Source organism: Orycteropus afer, unplaced genomic scaffold (assembly GCF_000298275.1).
Source record: "Orycteropus afer afer isolate SDZICR_OR568_19922 unplaced genomic scaffold, OryAfe1.0 scaffold00405, whole genome shotgun sequence".
Classification (NCBI taxonomy): domain Eukaryota; kingdom Metazoa; phylum Chordata; class Mammalia; order Tubulidentata; family Orycteropodidae; genus Orycteropus; species Orycteropus afer.
The window spans coordinates 2734078-2751589 of NW_006921992.1; the positions used below are offsets into that span (position 1 = coordinate 2734078).

General features: G+C 46.1%; 1 protein-coding gene across 1 annotated transcript in view; it reads right to left on the bottom strand.

The window, feature by feature from the left end:
- MUC16 (mucin 16, cell surface associated) overlaps positions 1-17512 on the bottom strand; it is a 126354-nt gene that overhangs the window by 106613 nt on the left and 2229 nt on the right. Inside the window, exons 2-9 of the mRNA XM_042782675.1 lie at positions 13381-13587; positions 9829-12963; positions 9460-9678; positions 8323-8754; positions 6895-7911; positions 6394-6612; positions 5077-6138; positions 3326-3439 (exon numbers count right to left, since the gene is read on the bottom strand). Of these exons, the coding sequence (XP_042638609.1) occupies positions 3326-3439; positions 5077-6138; positions 6394-6612; positions 6895-7911; positions 8323-8754; positions 9460-9678; positions 9829-12963; positions 13381-13587 (6405 nt within the window). The remainder of the gene's footprint in view (positions 1-3325; positions 3440-5076; positions 6139-6393; positions 6613-6894; positions 7912-8322; positions 8755-9459; positions 9679-9828; positions 12964-13380; positions 13588-17512) is intronic.

Genomic DNA, 17512 nt, shown 5'->3' on the forward strand with positions numbered 1-17512 from the left:
ACGCACTAAGACTACTGTTACTAGTCCAGTTACTACTGCAGTTACTGTAACCATTATTAATTCCTACCACTACTGCTTTTATTACTATTGTTTCTATTACTACCTAAAGGGTTTTACAAGCACTACCTGTTTCAGTGGTTCTCAATCAGAGGAAATTTTGCCCCCAGGGGACACTTTGCCATATCTGGAGATATTTTGGTTGTCACCACTGTGTGTAAGGAGGTGCTGTGGGCACTGAGTTGATTAGAGACCAGGGATACTGCTCAATGCCCTACAATGCACATGGCAGCCTCCTGCCACAAAGAGTTAGCTGGCCCCAAATGTCTATTAATGGTGCCAAAGGGAGAGAGTTGGCTCTAGACAGAAAGGAGCCAATGAATGTTGTTGGTTATTCCTCATAAACTTTGCTATTTCCTATTTTTAAATCTATTTTTCAGTAGCCTGACAAAACTGAGTCTGTCTATGTCCTGCTAACGTCCTGCCGGTACCCAGCATCCCAGTACAGGCCAAGAGCTCCTACTGCAGCCCTGCAACTTCACACCCAAGGCATGCAGGACAGGCTGGATGTGCTGGTGTCAGCGCCTCTGGGAGCAAGCAGCCCCCTACCCATGATAGAAAGAGTTGGATGGTAAATACCCCAGCCATCTTACCCCTTGGGTAGCACAACTCTGAGGTGTTCTACACCATCTCTCCGAAGTCCCCCATGGACTACATTCTTGCCCACAGATATGACATGCTCATGAATGCCCTGCATTAGCTCCTTCCCCTTCTCTTCTCGCCTCCCCGTCCAGTGCTTCTGGAATCATCCTCCACTGAAGATAAACTTGTTGTTGTTACATGCTGTGAAGTCAGCCTCTGATTCCCAGTGTACCCATGAACCACAGAATGAAACGTGCCTGGTCCAGTGCCATTCCTGTGGGGGCTTGGGGTCTGACCATTGCGATCCGTAGGATTTTCACTAGGTGATTGTCAGGAGTCAGTTGCCAGGCCTTTCTTCCTAGTCTATCTTAGTCTGGAAGCTCCAGTGGAACCTGTTCAACATCATAGCAGCACACAGCCTTCACTGACAGAGGGATGGTGGCTGTGCTGAGGTGCATTGGCCAGGAATAGACCCTGGATCTCCTGTGTGGAATGAGAGAAGTCTACCACTGGACCATTAATGCCTCATTACAATAAACTACTTGCCCTCAAAGCCTTGACATATGCTTATGGGAATTCCCACCTAAGATACCTGTGTTACAGAATGGGACAAATAACCTGAGTGGGGGTGACTCTATCCAAAGCCACTTAGCCTGGATCTTGCAAAACCTTCCAAAATGTGCTGGCAAAATAGTCTGGTCTCTCAATTCCTTGGGAGTAGCTTAATAGGGATGGGAGAGCTTTACCTTTAAGGCATGCAGTAAGGAAGACTCCTTGCTATATACACCTGCAACTGTTAAACCCTTGTGTAGAATAGAACTCTGTGAAACGTTAGTAGGTGCCTTTCAGAGAAAAGAATATACAAACAACTGTATAAAACTCTGGGTTGAACAAAGCTCAGATTTCCTTTTAGTAAACCAGTTGCCGTCAAGTTAATTCCTGCTCATGTTGACCCCCTGTGTTTCAGAGTAGAACTGTGCTCCATAAGGTTTTCAATGGCTGAGTTTTCAGAAGTTGATCATCAGGCCTATATTTTGAGGTGCCTCTAGACGGACGCAAGCCTCAAACCTTTAATTTAACTTCGCAGCCAAGTGCGAGTGTGTTAACTGTACCACCTAGGGACTCCCTTCTTTACAGTAGGATTTTTTTAATTTAGAGTCTTTAATATGCATATGTGTGTTTTGACTCTAAGATGGAGCAAGAGGTTTGTCTAACTTTTTGACTGCAGATTTCTTTGCCTTCTTGTTAAAAGACATTCAAACGTTATCAAGCATTGTTGTTGTTATTTGCCGTCCAGTCGGCCCCGACTCATAGCGACCCTCCTTGGGTTTCCGAGGCAGTATCACTACGGAAGTAGATTGCCCCATCTTCCTTCCGAGGAGTGGCTGGTGGGTTTGAACCGCCAGCCTTCTGGTTAGCAGTCAAGTGCCCTAGCCACTATGCTACCAGAGCTCCCTATCAAGCATTAGGTGTTCTGAATATTGTTTTCTGTCCACTTCACCAGCTTCATCTCCCACCATCATCCCCTATGTTTCACGCTGAAGCAGAGGGGAGTGGTTGGTACTGTGCCAGATACACCCTTCAGAAGAGGCCTGCTGATCGATTTCTGAAAATCAGCCGCTGAAAACTTCACGGCACACAGGTCTCCAACATACATGAGGTCAGAATCAACTCGGTGGCAATGGGAATGGAAAACTCATTTCCTGGTATTGTCTCCATCTGTGTCCTTGCACGCTGCTCTCCCTTGTGTCCAGAAAGCTTCATCAGCACCCTCTCTCTTCCTGGTAAACTCTTATGCGTCCTTTAAAATCTTATTCAAGTATTACCTTCTCCATGAATCCTTCCCTCTGTGGTTCAAATATATCCCCATTGGGTATTTTTAAGATTACTCACTGCCATCGAGTTGAGTCGATTCGACTCATAGTGACCCCTCCTTGGGTTTCCAAGGCAGTATCTCTGCAGACGTAGATTGTCCAGTTTTCCTTCTGAGGAGTGGCTGGTGGGTTTCAACTGCCAGCCTTCTGGTTAGCAGTCAAATGCCTTAGGCACTATGCCACCAGAGCTCCCTTTTTAAGGTTACATCATAATTTTTTTTTCCCTGTCTTCTTTGCTCAACTGAGGTCTCCCTGGATACAGTGCAAAAATATTTTCATCTTTGTTGTCTTCGTTCGTTGTTCAGCTAAGTTATAAATATTTTTTTCCTTTGTTGTCTCCTCTGCTGAGCTGAGAGCTCCATGGATACAGTGCCAAAATATTTTCATCTTTGTTGTCTTCGTTCGTTGTTCAGCTAAGTTATAAATATTTTTTTCCTTTGTTGTCTCCTCTGCTGAGCTGAGAGCTCCATGGATACAGTGCCAAAATATTTTCATCTTTGTTGTCTCAGTTCACTGTACAGCTAAGTTATAACACTTACAACATTATGAGTGTTTTCAGAATTAAGTTAAACTGTGTTTACATTTGTTAAGCTGATATAGCCAACCTTAAGCTAAATTCATTTCACATATTTTGAGGGAAGATAAAATGGTAAAATGCACCTGGTAACCATTAGGCAAAGATTTAGCTTAGACAGTGGAACTGTGGCAGCCCACCCAATTCTCTCTACAAAGAAAACAAATATTTCATGTCTCTGGAACAGGAAACAAGGCTGAAAGTGGAACTACTGGGAAGTAAGCAAAATTGTACATACCTCTAGGACTAACAGGTGATGTGGATGTCAGAGAGCCACTCATTGGTCCTATGATACCTCCATGTGCTGCTTCATCAGGTATCTTTGTGATGGGCTTCACTATACTGTCAGTCCCTGAAGGTGAAGGTGGGAAGAAACATGGTATAACTCATCTCAGGCAGAGGGGAGCACCGTTTAAATGGATCCACTTAATTGACTACTCAACACAACTCTATTCAAGTCCATCTGTATGAACTTGAGTCAGGGCTATGAGTCATGAGTGGCTGGCTACACACATCGACAGATCCATCTGGCCACTCATATTCTTCCATCCATTCCTAGATCTACCCATCTCCTCTTCTTTCCTTCCTACCATCCTTCCTTCTGTCCTTCAATCATTCCTCCTTCCTTTCCTTTGATCTTCACTTCCTTTCGAACTTTCTTCTTATATTTTTTCCACCCTTCTTTCCTTCAAACTTGACTTCTTTTGATCCTCCCTCCTATCCATCCTTCCCTTTTCATCCTGTCTGCTATACATTCTTCCTTCCTTCCATTCATCTCTTTTCTTCTTTTCATCTTTCCACCCATCCAGCCACGCTTCTACCTTCTTACCATATCACTCACTACTTACTTACTGAGCACCCATGACTGAACTTATAAGCCACATTTTGGGACTTGGTCAATAGCCACCAATGTGTATGACTTTACTATGAGTTCTTAAAAGCTGTGAGAGGGAATCAAGGTCATCCTTCTTTAGACATTCTCAGGTGAAGTGGTGCTGGAATAGTTAGAGGCTGTCTCTAGACTTGAGTCCAGAACAAATGTTGGGGCCAAATTCAATCCTTGCAGAAGAATGGAGTCCCCAAGAGGTTCCTTCCACCACCTACTGATCTCTTGGAAGAGATGTTTCTCCCCCTAGGCCCTGGGTTCCTCCTACATCCTCAGCTACTTTGTTGTCTCAGTTTTAATTTGCTCCCTTTTTCTTTCACCTCTCCCTTGCTTTTGACTCTTTGTCATCAATATATGAATACGATCAAATCAAAGAAAGAACCCCTTCCTTTACATATTCCTTTATGTTATATTTTAGCTTTTGTCTTAGTCCCTTCCACTCTACTGATGTTCCCTTCATTAAAATCCCTGAGGACTGCCATGTTGCCAAAGAACTTTTCACCTCATTTCAACTTGGCTACTCTTGCATTTGATAGAGCTAACCATTCTTCTTTCTTAAAACACTCTCTGTGATGCTATACTCCTGCTTTTCCTCTTATCTCCCTGACCATCCCTACTTAGCCTAATGGTTAGAGCATGAAATCCTAATGCCAGATAATTTGCATTCTTATCCTAGTTCTGTCACTTAGCTATGTGACCTTGAGAAAATGACAACCTCTCTGTGCTTCCATTTCCTTATCTGTAAAATGGGCTTATAATAATAACTATTTCAAATAATACTGCAATGAGGATTACATAAGTTAGTAGAACAGTGCTAGGTGTAAAAGAAGTGCTGTATAAACACTGAATGTTATTATTGTTATTGTCCTTATTAGTAGTAATGTTAGAGCACCTCTCAAGGCACTACAATTTTCAACTACTTGTTTATTTACCTTTGTTTCCCTAATGCTTAAGTCAAGTGTCTGGAACTGAGAATAGATCAACAAATGTTTGCTGAAAAGAATTTCTGGTACAGGGATAAACAGCCAATTAACTCCTTTTTGCCTCTTGGAAAAGAAGCCATTTACTATGAGCCCTGAAGAATGGGAATGTAGAAACCTTACTTGTCAGAGAACCCCTTGTCACTGTTCCCAAGTCAACACTCTCTGTTATTCTGGCATCCACAACGGGTGATAAAGATGTCCTGAATGTCTGGGTCCATGTCTCCAAAGTACTGGCCATCATCAAGGGTCCTTCAGCAGAGCTGCTCTCTGCCCCAAGGCTGGTGTCCACTGTATTTGTGGTAGCTGGTGAAGAAGTCATCCCGTGGAAGGTGGGGCTGGTTGAAGAGTCAGTGGTGGTAAAGGTGGAAGAGGGGAATTGTGTTGAAGCCAATGAAGGCAGGTTTTCTGCAATGGTGGAGAGAGTATCAACTCCAGGGCTTGACTGTGTCCTAAACAATGGATTGGTTGAAAGAGCAGCCACGCTGGTGCCTGGAACTCCAGTAGTGCCAAAGGAAGTCATGACCTCCGGCAGAGAAGGGATCAATGTGTCAGCTGGGATAGTATCAGCTGATGGCAGCATATCTGTGCTCTGATGATTAGTGCTTTCTGGTACAGGTACAGTAAGGTTGGATTCTAGGAGGGAAGTTACGCCAGCAGAGCTTGTAATAGAGGGAGAAGCATGAAGGTTAGTGATTGTTTCCACAGGAATTCCAGGTAACTGTGAAGATGGAGACTGATCTAGGACTGATATTGTCACAGAAGAGGTGTGATCCTTCAAAAGATGAGTGGTGACAGGAGGTGCAGGTGTATGTGTTGGTATGACTGAACCACGGTCCAGAGACATGCTGGTGTCCCTCAATCCAGGAGTGAGGTGAGACAGTGGTGCTGTCTCAAAACTTGTGGTCTCCAAAGAGGCAGGCATTGACATGGAAATAGTGGTGTCCCCTACTGTAAAGGGAGCAACCATTGAATATGTGGTTCTGGTTGGCTCTGAATGGACTGGGACTGAAGAACCTGATTCATTTCTGGAACTGATGGTCATTGCAGTAGTCGTTGTATTTGTGGAAAAGCGAATTGCCTGTGTATCCATGGTGGTTTCTGAAGTGGACTTTATCTCAACTGAAGTGTTGCTCAAACTTGAAAGTGAACTGGTTCCTGGTTTCAAGCTTGTGCTCAATATGGCTGAAGTTGTCACAAGGTCAGAGGTGAGATTTGAGGTCACAGGAAGAGGGGAGGTGGGACTGAGCTTTTGCAATGTGGACAAAATAGCAGAAGATGAGGTTGTGACAGTGGTAAGTGCTGTGGAAGAGAGAGAGCTGACTCCTTCCACAAAAGGAGGGCTTGACACATCCTTAGGACCTTGGGTAACCATTGGAGATGTTACCCTATGTGACTCTGAGTGGGCTGAGACAAAGGAAAGTGACACATGTTCAGAACTTGTGGTCCCCACTGTGGCCACTGCTGTGTTTGTGGAAGGGTTAGTTGCTTCTGTATCTGTAGTGGCTTCAGAAGTGTTCAGTCTATCATCCGAAGTGCTGTTCATATTTGGAGGTGAGCTGCTGCCAGGTCCCAAACTTGACTCCAAATTGGCTGTGGTTTTCACTGGGCCAGAGGTCAAAGCTGAAGTCTCAGGAAGAGGAGAGGAAGGAGTGTCCTCTTGTAACATGGGGGACACAGAGAAAGGTGAGGTTGTGGCAGTAGTAGGTGTCCTAGAAGGAGGGCTTGACACATCCTTGGGACCTCTGCTCATAAGACTGGTCATCTCTGAGTGTGGAAAATCCTGAGTCAAAATCAGGGGAGACCCTGTCCATGAGGCTGTGGTTAACGTGTCCAAGGTAAGTGTATCTGTTTGAGTGGTAAGAGTCATTCCTGAAGAATCTTTCATGAGAGGAGAAGTGGATGGAGTGATGCTGGTTTCTATGGATATATCATTAGAACCTTCAGACTGATGCAGGCCTTGGTGGGATATTCTGTTGGAGGATGTGACTTCTCTCCTAGAGATCTCAGCTGTAGCAGAACTGATGGACAAATGAGATAGGACAGAATTTGTCCCTGTAGCTGAGTAAGGTGGCTGGGTAGTGCTGGACTTTCTCAATCCAGTAGTCAGGGAAGAAGTTAACTCACTCTCAATTTTTCTTGTCTCTGAGAAGACAGTCATTAATGCAGAAACCGTGGTGTCCCCCATGATGGAGGTGGTAACCAATGGAGATGTGGCCCCAGGTGGGCTTGAGGAGGCAAATCTGGTCCCTTCCAAAGAGACTGTGGGTAATGTGTCCAAGTTAAGTGCATCCAGTGATGTAGACTTGGCAGAAACACTCTGTGTGGTGAAGATCATGTGTGCAGCTGACTCAGTCTTGATAAAAGAGGTAGAGGGTGTACTGCTGGTTTCTGGAGAGATTTCAGGGGACCCTGTTGACTGAGTAGAGCCTGGAATGAATGTTCTATCAGAGGATGGAATCTCTGTCTTGGAGAGCTCAGTGGTAGCAGCACCCATTGACACATGAGGAAGAACAGTGTATGCCTCAGTAGTAGAGTTGGCTCCTTGGAAAGTGCTGATCTCCTTCATTCCAGTAGTAAGAGAAGAAGACTTTGTCTCAGTCTTTGTGGTCTCCGAGGATGCAGTTGTTGGTGTCGAAACAGTGAACTCTACCATCCCGGAGGTTGCAACCATTGGAGATGTAACCCTATGTGGCTCTGAGTGGGCTGGGACAAAGGAAAGTAACACATGTTCAGAACTGGTGGTCCCCACTGTGGCCCCTGCTGTATTTGTGAAAGGGTGAATTTCCTTTGTACCTGTGGTGGCTTCAGAAGTGGCCAGTATGTCACCTGAGGTGCTCCTCATATTTGGAGGTGAGCTGCTGCCAAGTTCTAAGTTTGACCCCAAATTGGCTGTGGTCTTCACTGGACCAGAGGTCAGAACTGAAGTCTCAGGAAGAGGAGAGGAGGGACTTCCCCCTTGTAACATGGGGGGCACAGAGAAAGGTGAAGTTGTGGCAGTAGTAGATGCCATGGCAGAGAGAGAGTTGACTTCTTCCACAGAGGGACGGCTCGACACATCCTTAGGACTTCTGCTCGTAAGAGTGGTCGTCTCTGAGTATGGTAAACTCTGAGTCAAAACTGAAGGGTTCCCTGCCCAGGCATTCGTAGTTGATGTGTCCAAGATAAATGTACCCTGTGATGTAACCCTAGGACCACCTGTTGTGGTGGCAAAGTTTATTCCTGCAGATTCAGTCCTGAGAAGGGAGATAGGGGGATTGGTATTACTTTCTGTAGGTATATTGGGAGACATTTTGAAGTGAGTAGAGCCTGGGATGGATGCCCTGCTGGAGGAAATGACTTCTGTCCTGGAGACCTCAGTATCAGCACCAGTGGACACAGAGAAAACGACAGTGCTTTTATCTGTAACTAAACTGGAATCCAGTGATGTTCTGTTCTCCCTTAGTCCATGGGTGAGGGGGGAAGTTGACTGTGCTTTAATCTCAGTGATCTCAGAGTATGTAGCCAATGATGTGGAAACATTGGTTTCCCCAATGACAGAAGTTGAACCTACAGAAGATGTGACTCTGGATGGCGCTGTAGGGGTCATGACTGTGGAATGTTGTATATGTCCAGAACTGATGGTCCCCACAGTGGTCACTACTGTGTTTGTGGAAGGGTGAATTATCTCCATACCATTGGTATCTTCAGAAGGGGTCAGAATGTCACCTGTAGTGCTGCTTATATTTGGAGGTAACCTGGTGCTAGGTGCCAAGCTTGTGCTCAACATGTCTGTGGTCTTCACTGGGCTGGAGGTGAGAACTGAGGTTCCGGGAAGAGGAAAGGAAGGATTTTCCTCTTGTAAGACAGAGGAAACTGAGGAAGGTGAGCTCATGGCAGGAGTAGATGCTAGAGAGTAGAGAGAGCTAGTGTCTTTGATAGAGGTTATACTCATTATTGACACATCCACAGGTTCTTTGCTTTTGAGAGTGATCATTTCTGAGTGCTGAAAATCCTGAGTCACAGAGGAGGGGGCTCTTACCAAGGAGGCTGTGGTTGATGAGCCCAAGGTAAATGTGTCCTGTGATGTATTCTCAGGAGCACCTGTTTGGGTGGTGAAGGACATTCCTGCAGATTCAGTCTTCAGCTGTGAGGTAGAGGAAATGCCGTTGTTCTCTGTAGTTTTGTCAGTAGGACCTTCAGATTGAGCAGGGCTTAGGTAGGATGTTCTATCAGTGGGTATGTTTTCTAGTCTAGAGACCTCAGTAGTGGCAACACCAGTGGACACTTGGGAAAGAACACGAGTTGTCTCTGTGAGTAAGCCAGTTGCCTTGGAAGTACTGTACCCACTCAGTCCATGGGTTAGGGAGGAAACTGACTTGCTGTCAGTCCCTGTGGTCTGAGGGGATACAGGCATTGATGCAGAAACAGTGTTGTCCACCAGGGTGAAGGTGGTAAGCACTGCAGATGTGACCCTGGATGTTTCTATGTGTGCTGGGACAGAGGGATGTAATTCATGTCCAGAACTGGTTGTCCCCACAGTTGTCACTATTGTGTTTGTGGAGTGGTGGATTGCCTCTGTATCTATGGTGGCTTCAGAACTGGCTAGTACCTCCCTTGAGGTATTGCTCATATTTGGAGATGAATTGGTGCCAGCTTCCAAGTTTGTCTCCAAATTGGCTGTAGTCTTCACTGAGCCAGAGGTGAAAATTGATGTGACAGGGAGAGGAGAAGAAGGATTCAGCCCTTGTAATGTGGATGAAATTGGGAAAGGTGAGGGTATAGCAGAGGTAGATGCCAAGGAAGAGAGAGAGTTGGAATCTACCCTAGTGGGAGGGCTTGACTCTCCCACAGAACTTCTCATCACGGGAGTGATAATCTTTGACTGTGGAAAACTTTGAGTTAAAACCAAGGGGGTCTCTGATAACAAGGCTGTAGTTGATGTGTTTGAGGTCAGTGAACCCTGTGAGGTAGGCCCAGGGGCACCAGTGTGGGTGGTGAAAGTCATTTCTATAGAATTTGTCATGAGAGGAGAGGTTGAAGGGGTGGTGTGGCTCTTTGTAGTTATATCAGTAGGACCTTTGGACTGATTGGGACCTGGGTTGGAGATTCTGTCAGAGGATGTAACTTCTATCTTGGAGACCTCAGTGGTAGCAGCACCAATGGATACTTGGGAAGCGAGAAGGCTTATATCTGTGGCCAAGTCAGTCATTTGGGAAGTGATGTACTCAGTAAACCCAGGGGTCAGGGAGGAAGTTGACTCACTCTCAATCCTTGTGATCTCATAGAAGACAGGTGTTAATGTGGAATCAGTGGAGATAACCAGTGGAGATGAGGCTTCAGATAGCCTTGAGGAGACAAACTGGGTCCCTTCAAAGGAGATTGTGGATTGTGTGTCCAAAGTAAGAGGATCCAGTGATGTCGTAGGCTCAGGAGGAATAGTCTGTATGGTGAGGGTTTTGTGTGCAGATCCTGTCATAAGAGGGGAGATAGAAGGTCTACTGCTGGTTCCTGAGAAAATTTCTGGAGACCACATTGACTGAGTAGAACCTGGAATGAGTGTTCTGTCAGAGAATGGAATCTCTGTCTTAGAGAGCTCAGTGGTAGCAGCACCTGTAGACATCTGGGAAAGGACAGTGTATGTCTCAGTGGCTGAGGAGGTCTCCTGTAAAATGCTGGTCTCCTTCATTCCAGTAGTAAGGGAGGAAGATTGCTCTGTCTCCATTATTCTGGTCTCAGAGGATGTAGGTTTTGATGTGAAAGAAGTGATGTCACCCATGGTGGAGGTGATGACCCCTGGAGATGTGACTCTCAATGGCTCTGATTGGGCCAGGACAGAATTTGATTCAAGTCTGGAACTAGTGGTTCCCATATCGGTCAGCACTGTGTTTGAGGAAGGGCGAATTTCTTCTCTAACTGTGTTAGTTTCAGAAGTGGCTGGTATTTCACCTGAGGTGCTGCTCAAATTTGGAAGTGAACTAGTGCCCGATTTGAAACTTGTGACCAACATGTCTGTGGTCACAGGAAGAGGAGAGGAGTGACTATACTCTTGTAATGTGGACAGTACAGATGAGGGTGAGGTTGTGGCAGGGAGAGAGGACAGAGAAGGGGAAGAGCTGCTTTCTTCTACGGAGGGAGGGCTCGTCCTTGATACATCCTCAGAACTGGTACTCATGAGAGTGGTCATCCTTGAGTGTGGAAAATCCTGAGTTACAACTGATGGACTCACTGTCCAGGATGCTGCAGTCGATGTGTCCAAGGTGAATGTACTTTGTGATGTAGCCCTAGAAAAGCCTGTTTTGGTAGTGAAGGGCATTCCTGCAGAGTCTGTCCTGAGAAGGCTGGTAGAGGGGCTAGTACTGCTCTGTGTAGATGTGCTGGGAGATTTCAAATGAATAGGACTTGTTATGGATGTCCTGCTAGAGGAGGCGAATTCTGCCCAAGAGACATCGGTAGTAGCAGCACTGGTGGATGCGTGAGAAAGGACAGTGCTTGTCTCTGTGACTGTGGTGGTCATCTGAGAGGTACTCATATTCTTCAGTCCAGGAGTCTGGTTGGGGATCATCTCTGTCTCTAATCTATTGGTTTCAGAGAAGGCAGGTGTTGATGTGGAAATAGTGGTATCACCCATCGTGGTGGAAGTACCAGTTGGATTTATGGTCTCAGAAGGCCTTGAGTAGGGCAACTGGGTTCCTTCCCAGGAGCCTGTGGTTGATGTGTGCAGGGTAAATGAATTCAATGATGTATCCCCAGGAGGATCTGTTTGTGTAGTGAAGGTCATGGGTGCAGATTCTGAGATGGTAGAGAAGATAGAGGGTCTACTGCTCGTTCCTGGAGTGATATCCAGGGACAGTGTTAACTCAGTAGGTCCTTGGATGACTGTGCTTTCAGAGGAGGGAAACTCTGTCCTCAAGAGTTCAGTAGTAGCAGTATCCATGGACATGTGGGAAAAGATGCTGCTTTTCTCTGTAGATAAACTGGTCCCCTGGGAAGTGCTGGTGTCCTTCAGTTCAGAGGTCAGTAAGTAAGTTGGCTCTGTTTCGATTCTGGTGGGATCAAAAAATGGAGGTATTGATGTGGAAAAAGTGATGTCCTTCATCGTGGAGGTGGTACCTGATGGATATGTGACCCAGAATGGTTCTGAGTGGGCCAGGACAGAGGACTGTGATTCATGTCCAGAACTGGTGGTTTCCACAGTGGTCACCACTGTATTTGTGGAAGAATGAATCACTTCTGTATCTGTGGTGTCTTCAGAAGTAGCCAGTGCCTCACCTGAGGTTCTGCCCAAATTTGGAGGTGAACTGGTGTCAGTTTCCAAGCTTGTGCCCAACATGTCTGTGATCACCAAACCAGAGGTGGGAACTGAGGTCACAGGAAGAGAAGAGGAGGGACTGTGTTCTTGCAATGTGGATGAAATAGAGGAAAGTGAAGTACCAAGGGTAGGTACCAGGGAAAAGAGAGAGCTGGTTTCATTCACAGAGGAAAGGCTTGTCCTTGACACAACCTTGGAATCTTCGCTTATAAGAGTGGTCATCTCTGAGTGTGGAAAACTCTGAGTCCCTGCCCAGGAATCTGTGGTTGATGAGTCCAGTGTGAGTGTATCCTGTGATGTTGCCCAAGGGGCATCTGTTTGGTTGGTGAGGGTCTTTCCTGTTGATTCTGTCCCAAGAACGGAGGTAGAGGGGCTGGTGCTGCTCTGCGTAGATGTGTTGGGAGTAGATGTGAAGTGAGCAGGGCTTGGCTTGGCTGTCCTGCTAGAGGAGGTGAATTCTGTCCGAGAGGTCTCAGCACCAGTGGACACATGGGAAAGAACAGTGTTTGTCTTTGTGTTTGAACTGGTCACCTGGGAGGGGTTGGTCTCCCTATATCCAGGGGTCAGATTGGAATTTGTTTCTGTCTGCACTCTTTTGCTCTCAGAGAAGGCAACTGTTGATGTGGAAACAGTGGTGTCCCCTGTGGTGGGGGTGATAATCATTGGAGTTGTGGTCCCAGACGGCCTTGAGAAGGGGAGTTGGGTCCCTTCCCACAAGCCTGTGGTTGATGTGTCCAAGGTAAGTGCACCCAATGAAGTAGCCCCAGAAGAACTTTGCTGGTTGTTAAAAATTATTCCTGTAGATCCTATTATGAGAGAAGAGGAGGGGCTGGTGCTATTTCCTGTGAGGACAGCTGATGATCTTGTGGAATGAGCCAGACCTAGACTGGATATTGTTTCAGAGGAAGTGTCTTCACTCTTAGGCCCTTTGGTAATAGCAGTAAAATCTGGAGAGGAGACAATGCTTGTTTCTGTGGTTGAGCTGCTGTTTGTGGAAGTATTGGACTTAATCATTTCAGTGTTTATGGAGGAATAGGTCTCTGTCCCAGTTTTTGGGGACTCTGGCAAGATGAGTGTTGATGTGGAAACAATGGTGTCCCCTATGATGGAGGCAGTAACCATTGGCAATGTGGCACCGGGTGACTCTGAGTGGACCAGGACAGTGGACTGAGGTTTCTCTCTAGAACTTGTAGTCCATACAATTGTCCCTGCTGTGTTTGTAGAAGGGTGGTGAATTGCTTCTTTGTCTGTGGTGGGCTCAGAAGTAGTTAGTCTCTCATATGTGCTGTTTTTCCAACTTGAGAAGGAACTTGTCCCAGATTCCAAGCTTGTGTCCAGGAGATCTGTGGTCCTCAATGTGCTAGAGGAGCCAGTAGTGTGCACAGATGTGCCTGAGATTGTTTCTTCCCCAGTCCAGGAGTCAGATGTAGCTCTTATCTCTGTTGTAGGAGTACTTAGCATATGTCCGTGGGGAGTTGGATATAGAGTTCTATTTGTGTACGAGATCACATCCAGAGTTGTTGCTGTGGTTTTGGACACACTCCTTGGAGCTGCAGAAGTTGTGGTGGGAAGATGAGTAGAACTCTGTTCTGCTTCTCTGCTGGTGAGACCTTGACTCCCTGAGAAAGTGACTCCATTGCTACTTTTCATTGCATCAGATGTGACCCCAGTTGTAATGCCTCCTGTAGAGAAGAGCAGCTGGGAGGCGGCTGGGCTGATTGTAGTCTCTAAAGGGTGTTCTTGGAGAGTTGTGCCCCCTTGAGGAGCTGAGGTAGTGACTGTGAATGATAAGCCAGATCCCCCAGTGGTCCAGTCAACAGTGGACAGAGCATCAGGCAGAGGAGTGTGTGGAGGGGTATTGGTGTCAGTCCTTGTATCTGGATGGTCCATCAAAGACATTGAGACAGGCAGGACTTCTGTTTCTGTTGTATGGGGAGACCAACTTGTGCTTGAATTGTTGGGAGTGGATGTGCTCAGCCCCTGGACACCTGAAGAAGTTGAGGCAGGCATAGAGGAAGTTGAGTCCAAAGGATTCATTGTTCTCACACTAGTGTGTATCTTTACAGCTGAAGCAGTGGGGGATGGAGTGGCCAGGTTGGTTCCAATGACAGTTACAGGGCTACGAGAAGTAGACCCAATGATCGATGCTGAGGATGCAGTGGTCAATGCTGAGGCTGTTCCCAGTGCAGAAATTGCCTCAGGAGAAGCTGTGACTTCCAGGTTTGAAGTCAGGCCTGATGTTGGGGCAGAAGCAGCTGTGGAGGGCCAGTGAGGAGGGTGCTTTGGGACAGCTGTGCTAGTCTCTGTGACTAGGATACTATCTGTGGTGCTCACGCTCTCCTCTGGGCTGCGCATGGTATTCCCAAAAGAGTTTGATTCCATGGTGGGAGTGACACCTGGAGTAAGGGTAGTACTGACACCCCCAGTGCTCATTCCTACAGATGAGGTCTGTGATAGTTGCCTAGGTGTAGAGGCACTGTTACTGGTTGCTACACTATTGGTGGCCACCAGAATCTTCGGCTCCATTGAAGGGAATGTGATAGATGGTGAGGAGCCTATTTTTTCTCCTGAAGCATTGGTGGGATTGATGATGCGTTGGCCTGTAACAGTCAGAGATGCCAGTGAGGTAGATTGTACTGTGGAGTTGGAAGTGGTGTACAAAGTGTCTGTGGCTTCAGAGAATGTACTAAGAATCTGGTCTCTCCCAGCTGTCTGCTCTGACCACAGGCTAGCAGATGAATAATCCCTATCCACAAATCCACTTATCCGCTGTTCAGCTGTCATTGTTTTTTTACTTAGGACAGTGGAAGGAATGACTGTGGTGCTGACCCATGTCTTGGTGCTAAGTTCAGATATATCTGCCATTGAGCTCATGGTTACCCTTTGGGTAGTTGCAGAGTCTGAAGTGATCACAGAGTCTTCCAAGCCAGTGGAAGACGTGCTCAAAGGAATATGTGTGTCCATTATGGGCCTTTTGGTGAGTCCAGGCCACTGTGGAGACAGAGATGGGCTGCTTTGCTTACCAGTCCCTGTGGTGTCTCTAGGAGTTGATTCTGGGAAGATCAAGGGCACTGTTCCCCATGACTGGCTGGTCCCTCCTGGATAGGGGCTGGCCCAAGTCTCAGATGGCGATGGGGAGAGTGAAACTCTTTCTGTAGCAACTGTCCCTTCAATTAGTGGTGACTTGTCTGGTGCTGTGACTCTTGTGGGTAGATGAGTGAGCTCAATGCTGCTACTTCTTATGGCTGAGGACTGAAATATGGTTTCTATGGGAGCAGTTGCTGTTGAAATTTCCAGAGAATGTCTCACAGTGGATCTGGTCTCCTGGTTGATGCTGGGCTCCTCAGGGCTTATGCTTTTGAGATCCACAGCCATCTCTGGGCTTCCTGTGGGCAAGCCTGTGACCAGAAACAAGTTGATGGGAGATATGCAAGTAAGCCAAAAGAGAAGTCCTTCTGGTTGACCCCATTATTTATTCTCTCCTGATTTTTCAATTCAATTTACTTCCTCCTTCTAGGGGGAAGGGGGCTAACCTTCCCATACTCACACTTCAATGATAAGCAACATGAGAATGTATTGACCACCAACAAAGATATAGTGGGATGAGAGCTTCGAGCTTGCAAAGCAGAAATTGCGGCCTCCAGCTCAATCTTCCCCATTCCTTATATAAAAGGATGCAAATGGTTAAACACTTGGCCACCAACTGAAAGATTGGCGGTTTGAACCCACCCAGAGGCACCTCTGGAAGAAAGTCCTGGTGATCTGATTCTGAAAGGCCACAGTCCTGAAAACTCTATGAAGTGCAATTCTACTCTGGTACACATCGGGGAGGCATCAGTTGGAATTGACTCAATGGCAACTGGCTTGGTTTCTGGTTATACAATGGAAGATATTATGAACCAAACAAAGTTCTATCCATGCTAAAAGCTATCCTGACCCACTTTCCACTTTTCTCCTCATCACCTGCCCTCACTGAGCCACTTTCAGCATACAACTTCCAGTCTCCTGTAGGGACCCAAAATCTGAGTTCACTGCAAAGCCACTTAAGGATTTATCTTTGAGAAGAAAGAGGACAGTATGGATAAGAACATAATATTTTGTCTTTACTTTCATCATCTTTCAAATCCATCCCTCTCTCAGAGTCTTCTTTCTTTCATGAAAAGAATATTCAACTGCTACAGGGATGAAGACAGCTGGATCCTCCAAGGACACTCCTCCCGAGGCCCACATTCCCCTAACCAACTTGAATCTACATCTCTCAACAGGGCCTCACTACATTTAATGCTACAGCCTAAGACCATGGTCCTTTCATCTTCTACTGTAGAAACTATGTCATCTCAAGTCTGCCCATAATCTTGTCAACCTTAAAACTCAAAAACTCACTGCTGTAGAGTCGGACCCGACTCATAGCAACTCTTCCTTGGGTTTCCAAGGCAGTATCATTATGGAAGTAGATTGCCCAACCTTCCTTCCGAGGAGTGGCTGGTGGGTTTGAACTACCAGCCTGCTGGTTAACAGTCAAATGTCTTAGGCACTACTCTACCAGAGCTCCCATCTTGTCAACCTAAGATTTAATTAACAGTCCCTGGTTTAGAAAAACAACACTTCACACTAGGGCAAGGGAAGGTATGCAGATAATTGATCCTTTGATGGTTATACTTGGTGAATGGTTGGCTACCTATAAAATAAGTCAGCAATAAAATCATGTGGCTAATAAACTTTAGGAAAAAAATAATAATCAACATCTTCAGAGGACAGCAGCAAAAGCCAAAGAACTCTACTACAACACTAGTCACTGATTTCCTTAAACAACCTGTTTTGATTACAGAGATGGGGAGAAAGGACCCCAACAGGAAGCCCTTGAAGGAAATAGAGATAAAGATCATACATACCCAGACTGCCCACAGCCTTAAGAGATGTAGAGTCATGGGTGGACCAAGTGGTGCCTCCATGCACTCCTTGACTTGGCTCCTTGGTAGTGGCTGCTGTAGACTCATCTGGCCCTGAATTAGAAAGAGATGGAAGGGTCAGCCTTGCTCATTCCTCAGGATGCACGTTTACAAGGAATATTCTTATGAGACACTGGCTTGGCAATGTCTTGATTTGTCTTGAGAAGGCTTTTAAAGACTGTCTTTTTTTTTAAATTGCAGTAAGAATATACATAACAAAAGCTTCACCGACTCAATAATTTAATGTCCACAATTCAGTGACATTGATTACATTCTTCATGTTGTGCAACTTTTGTCACTATCTTTTTCTAAATTATTC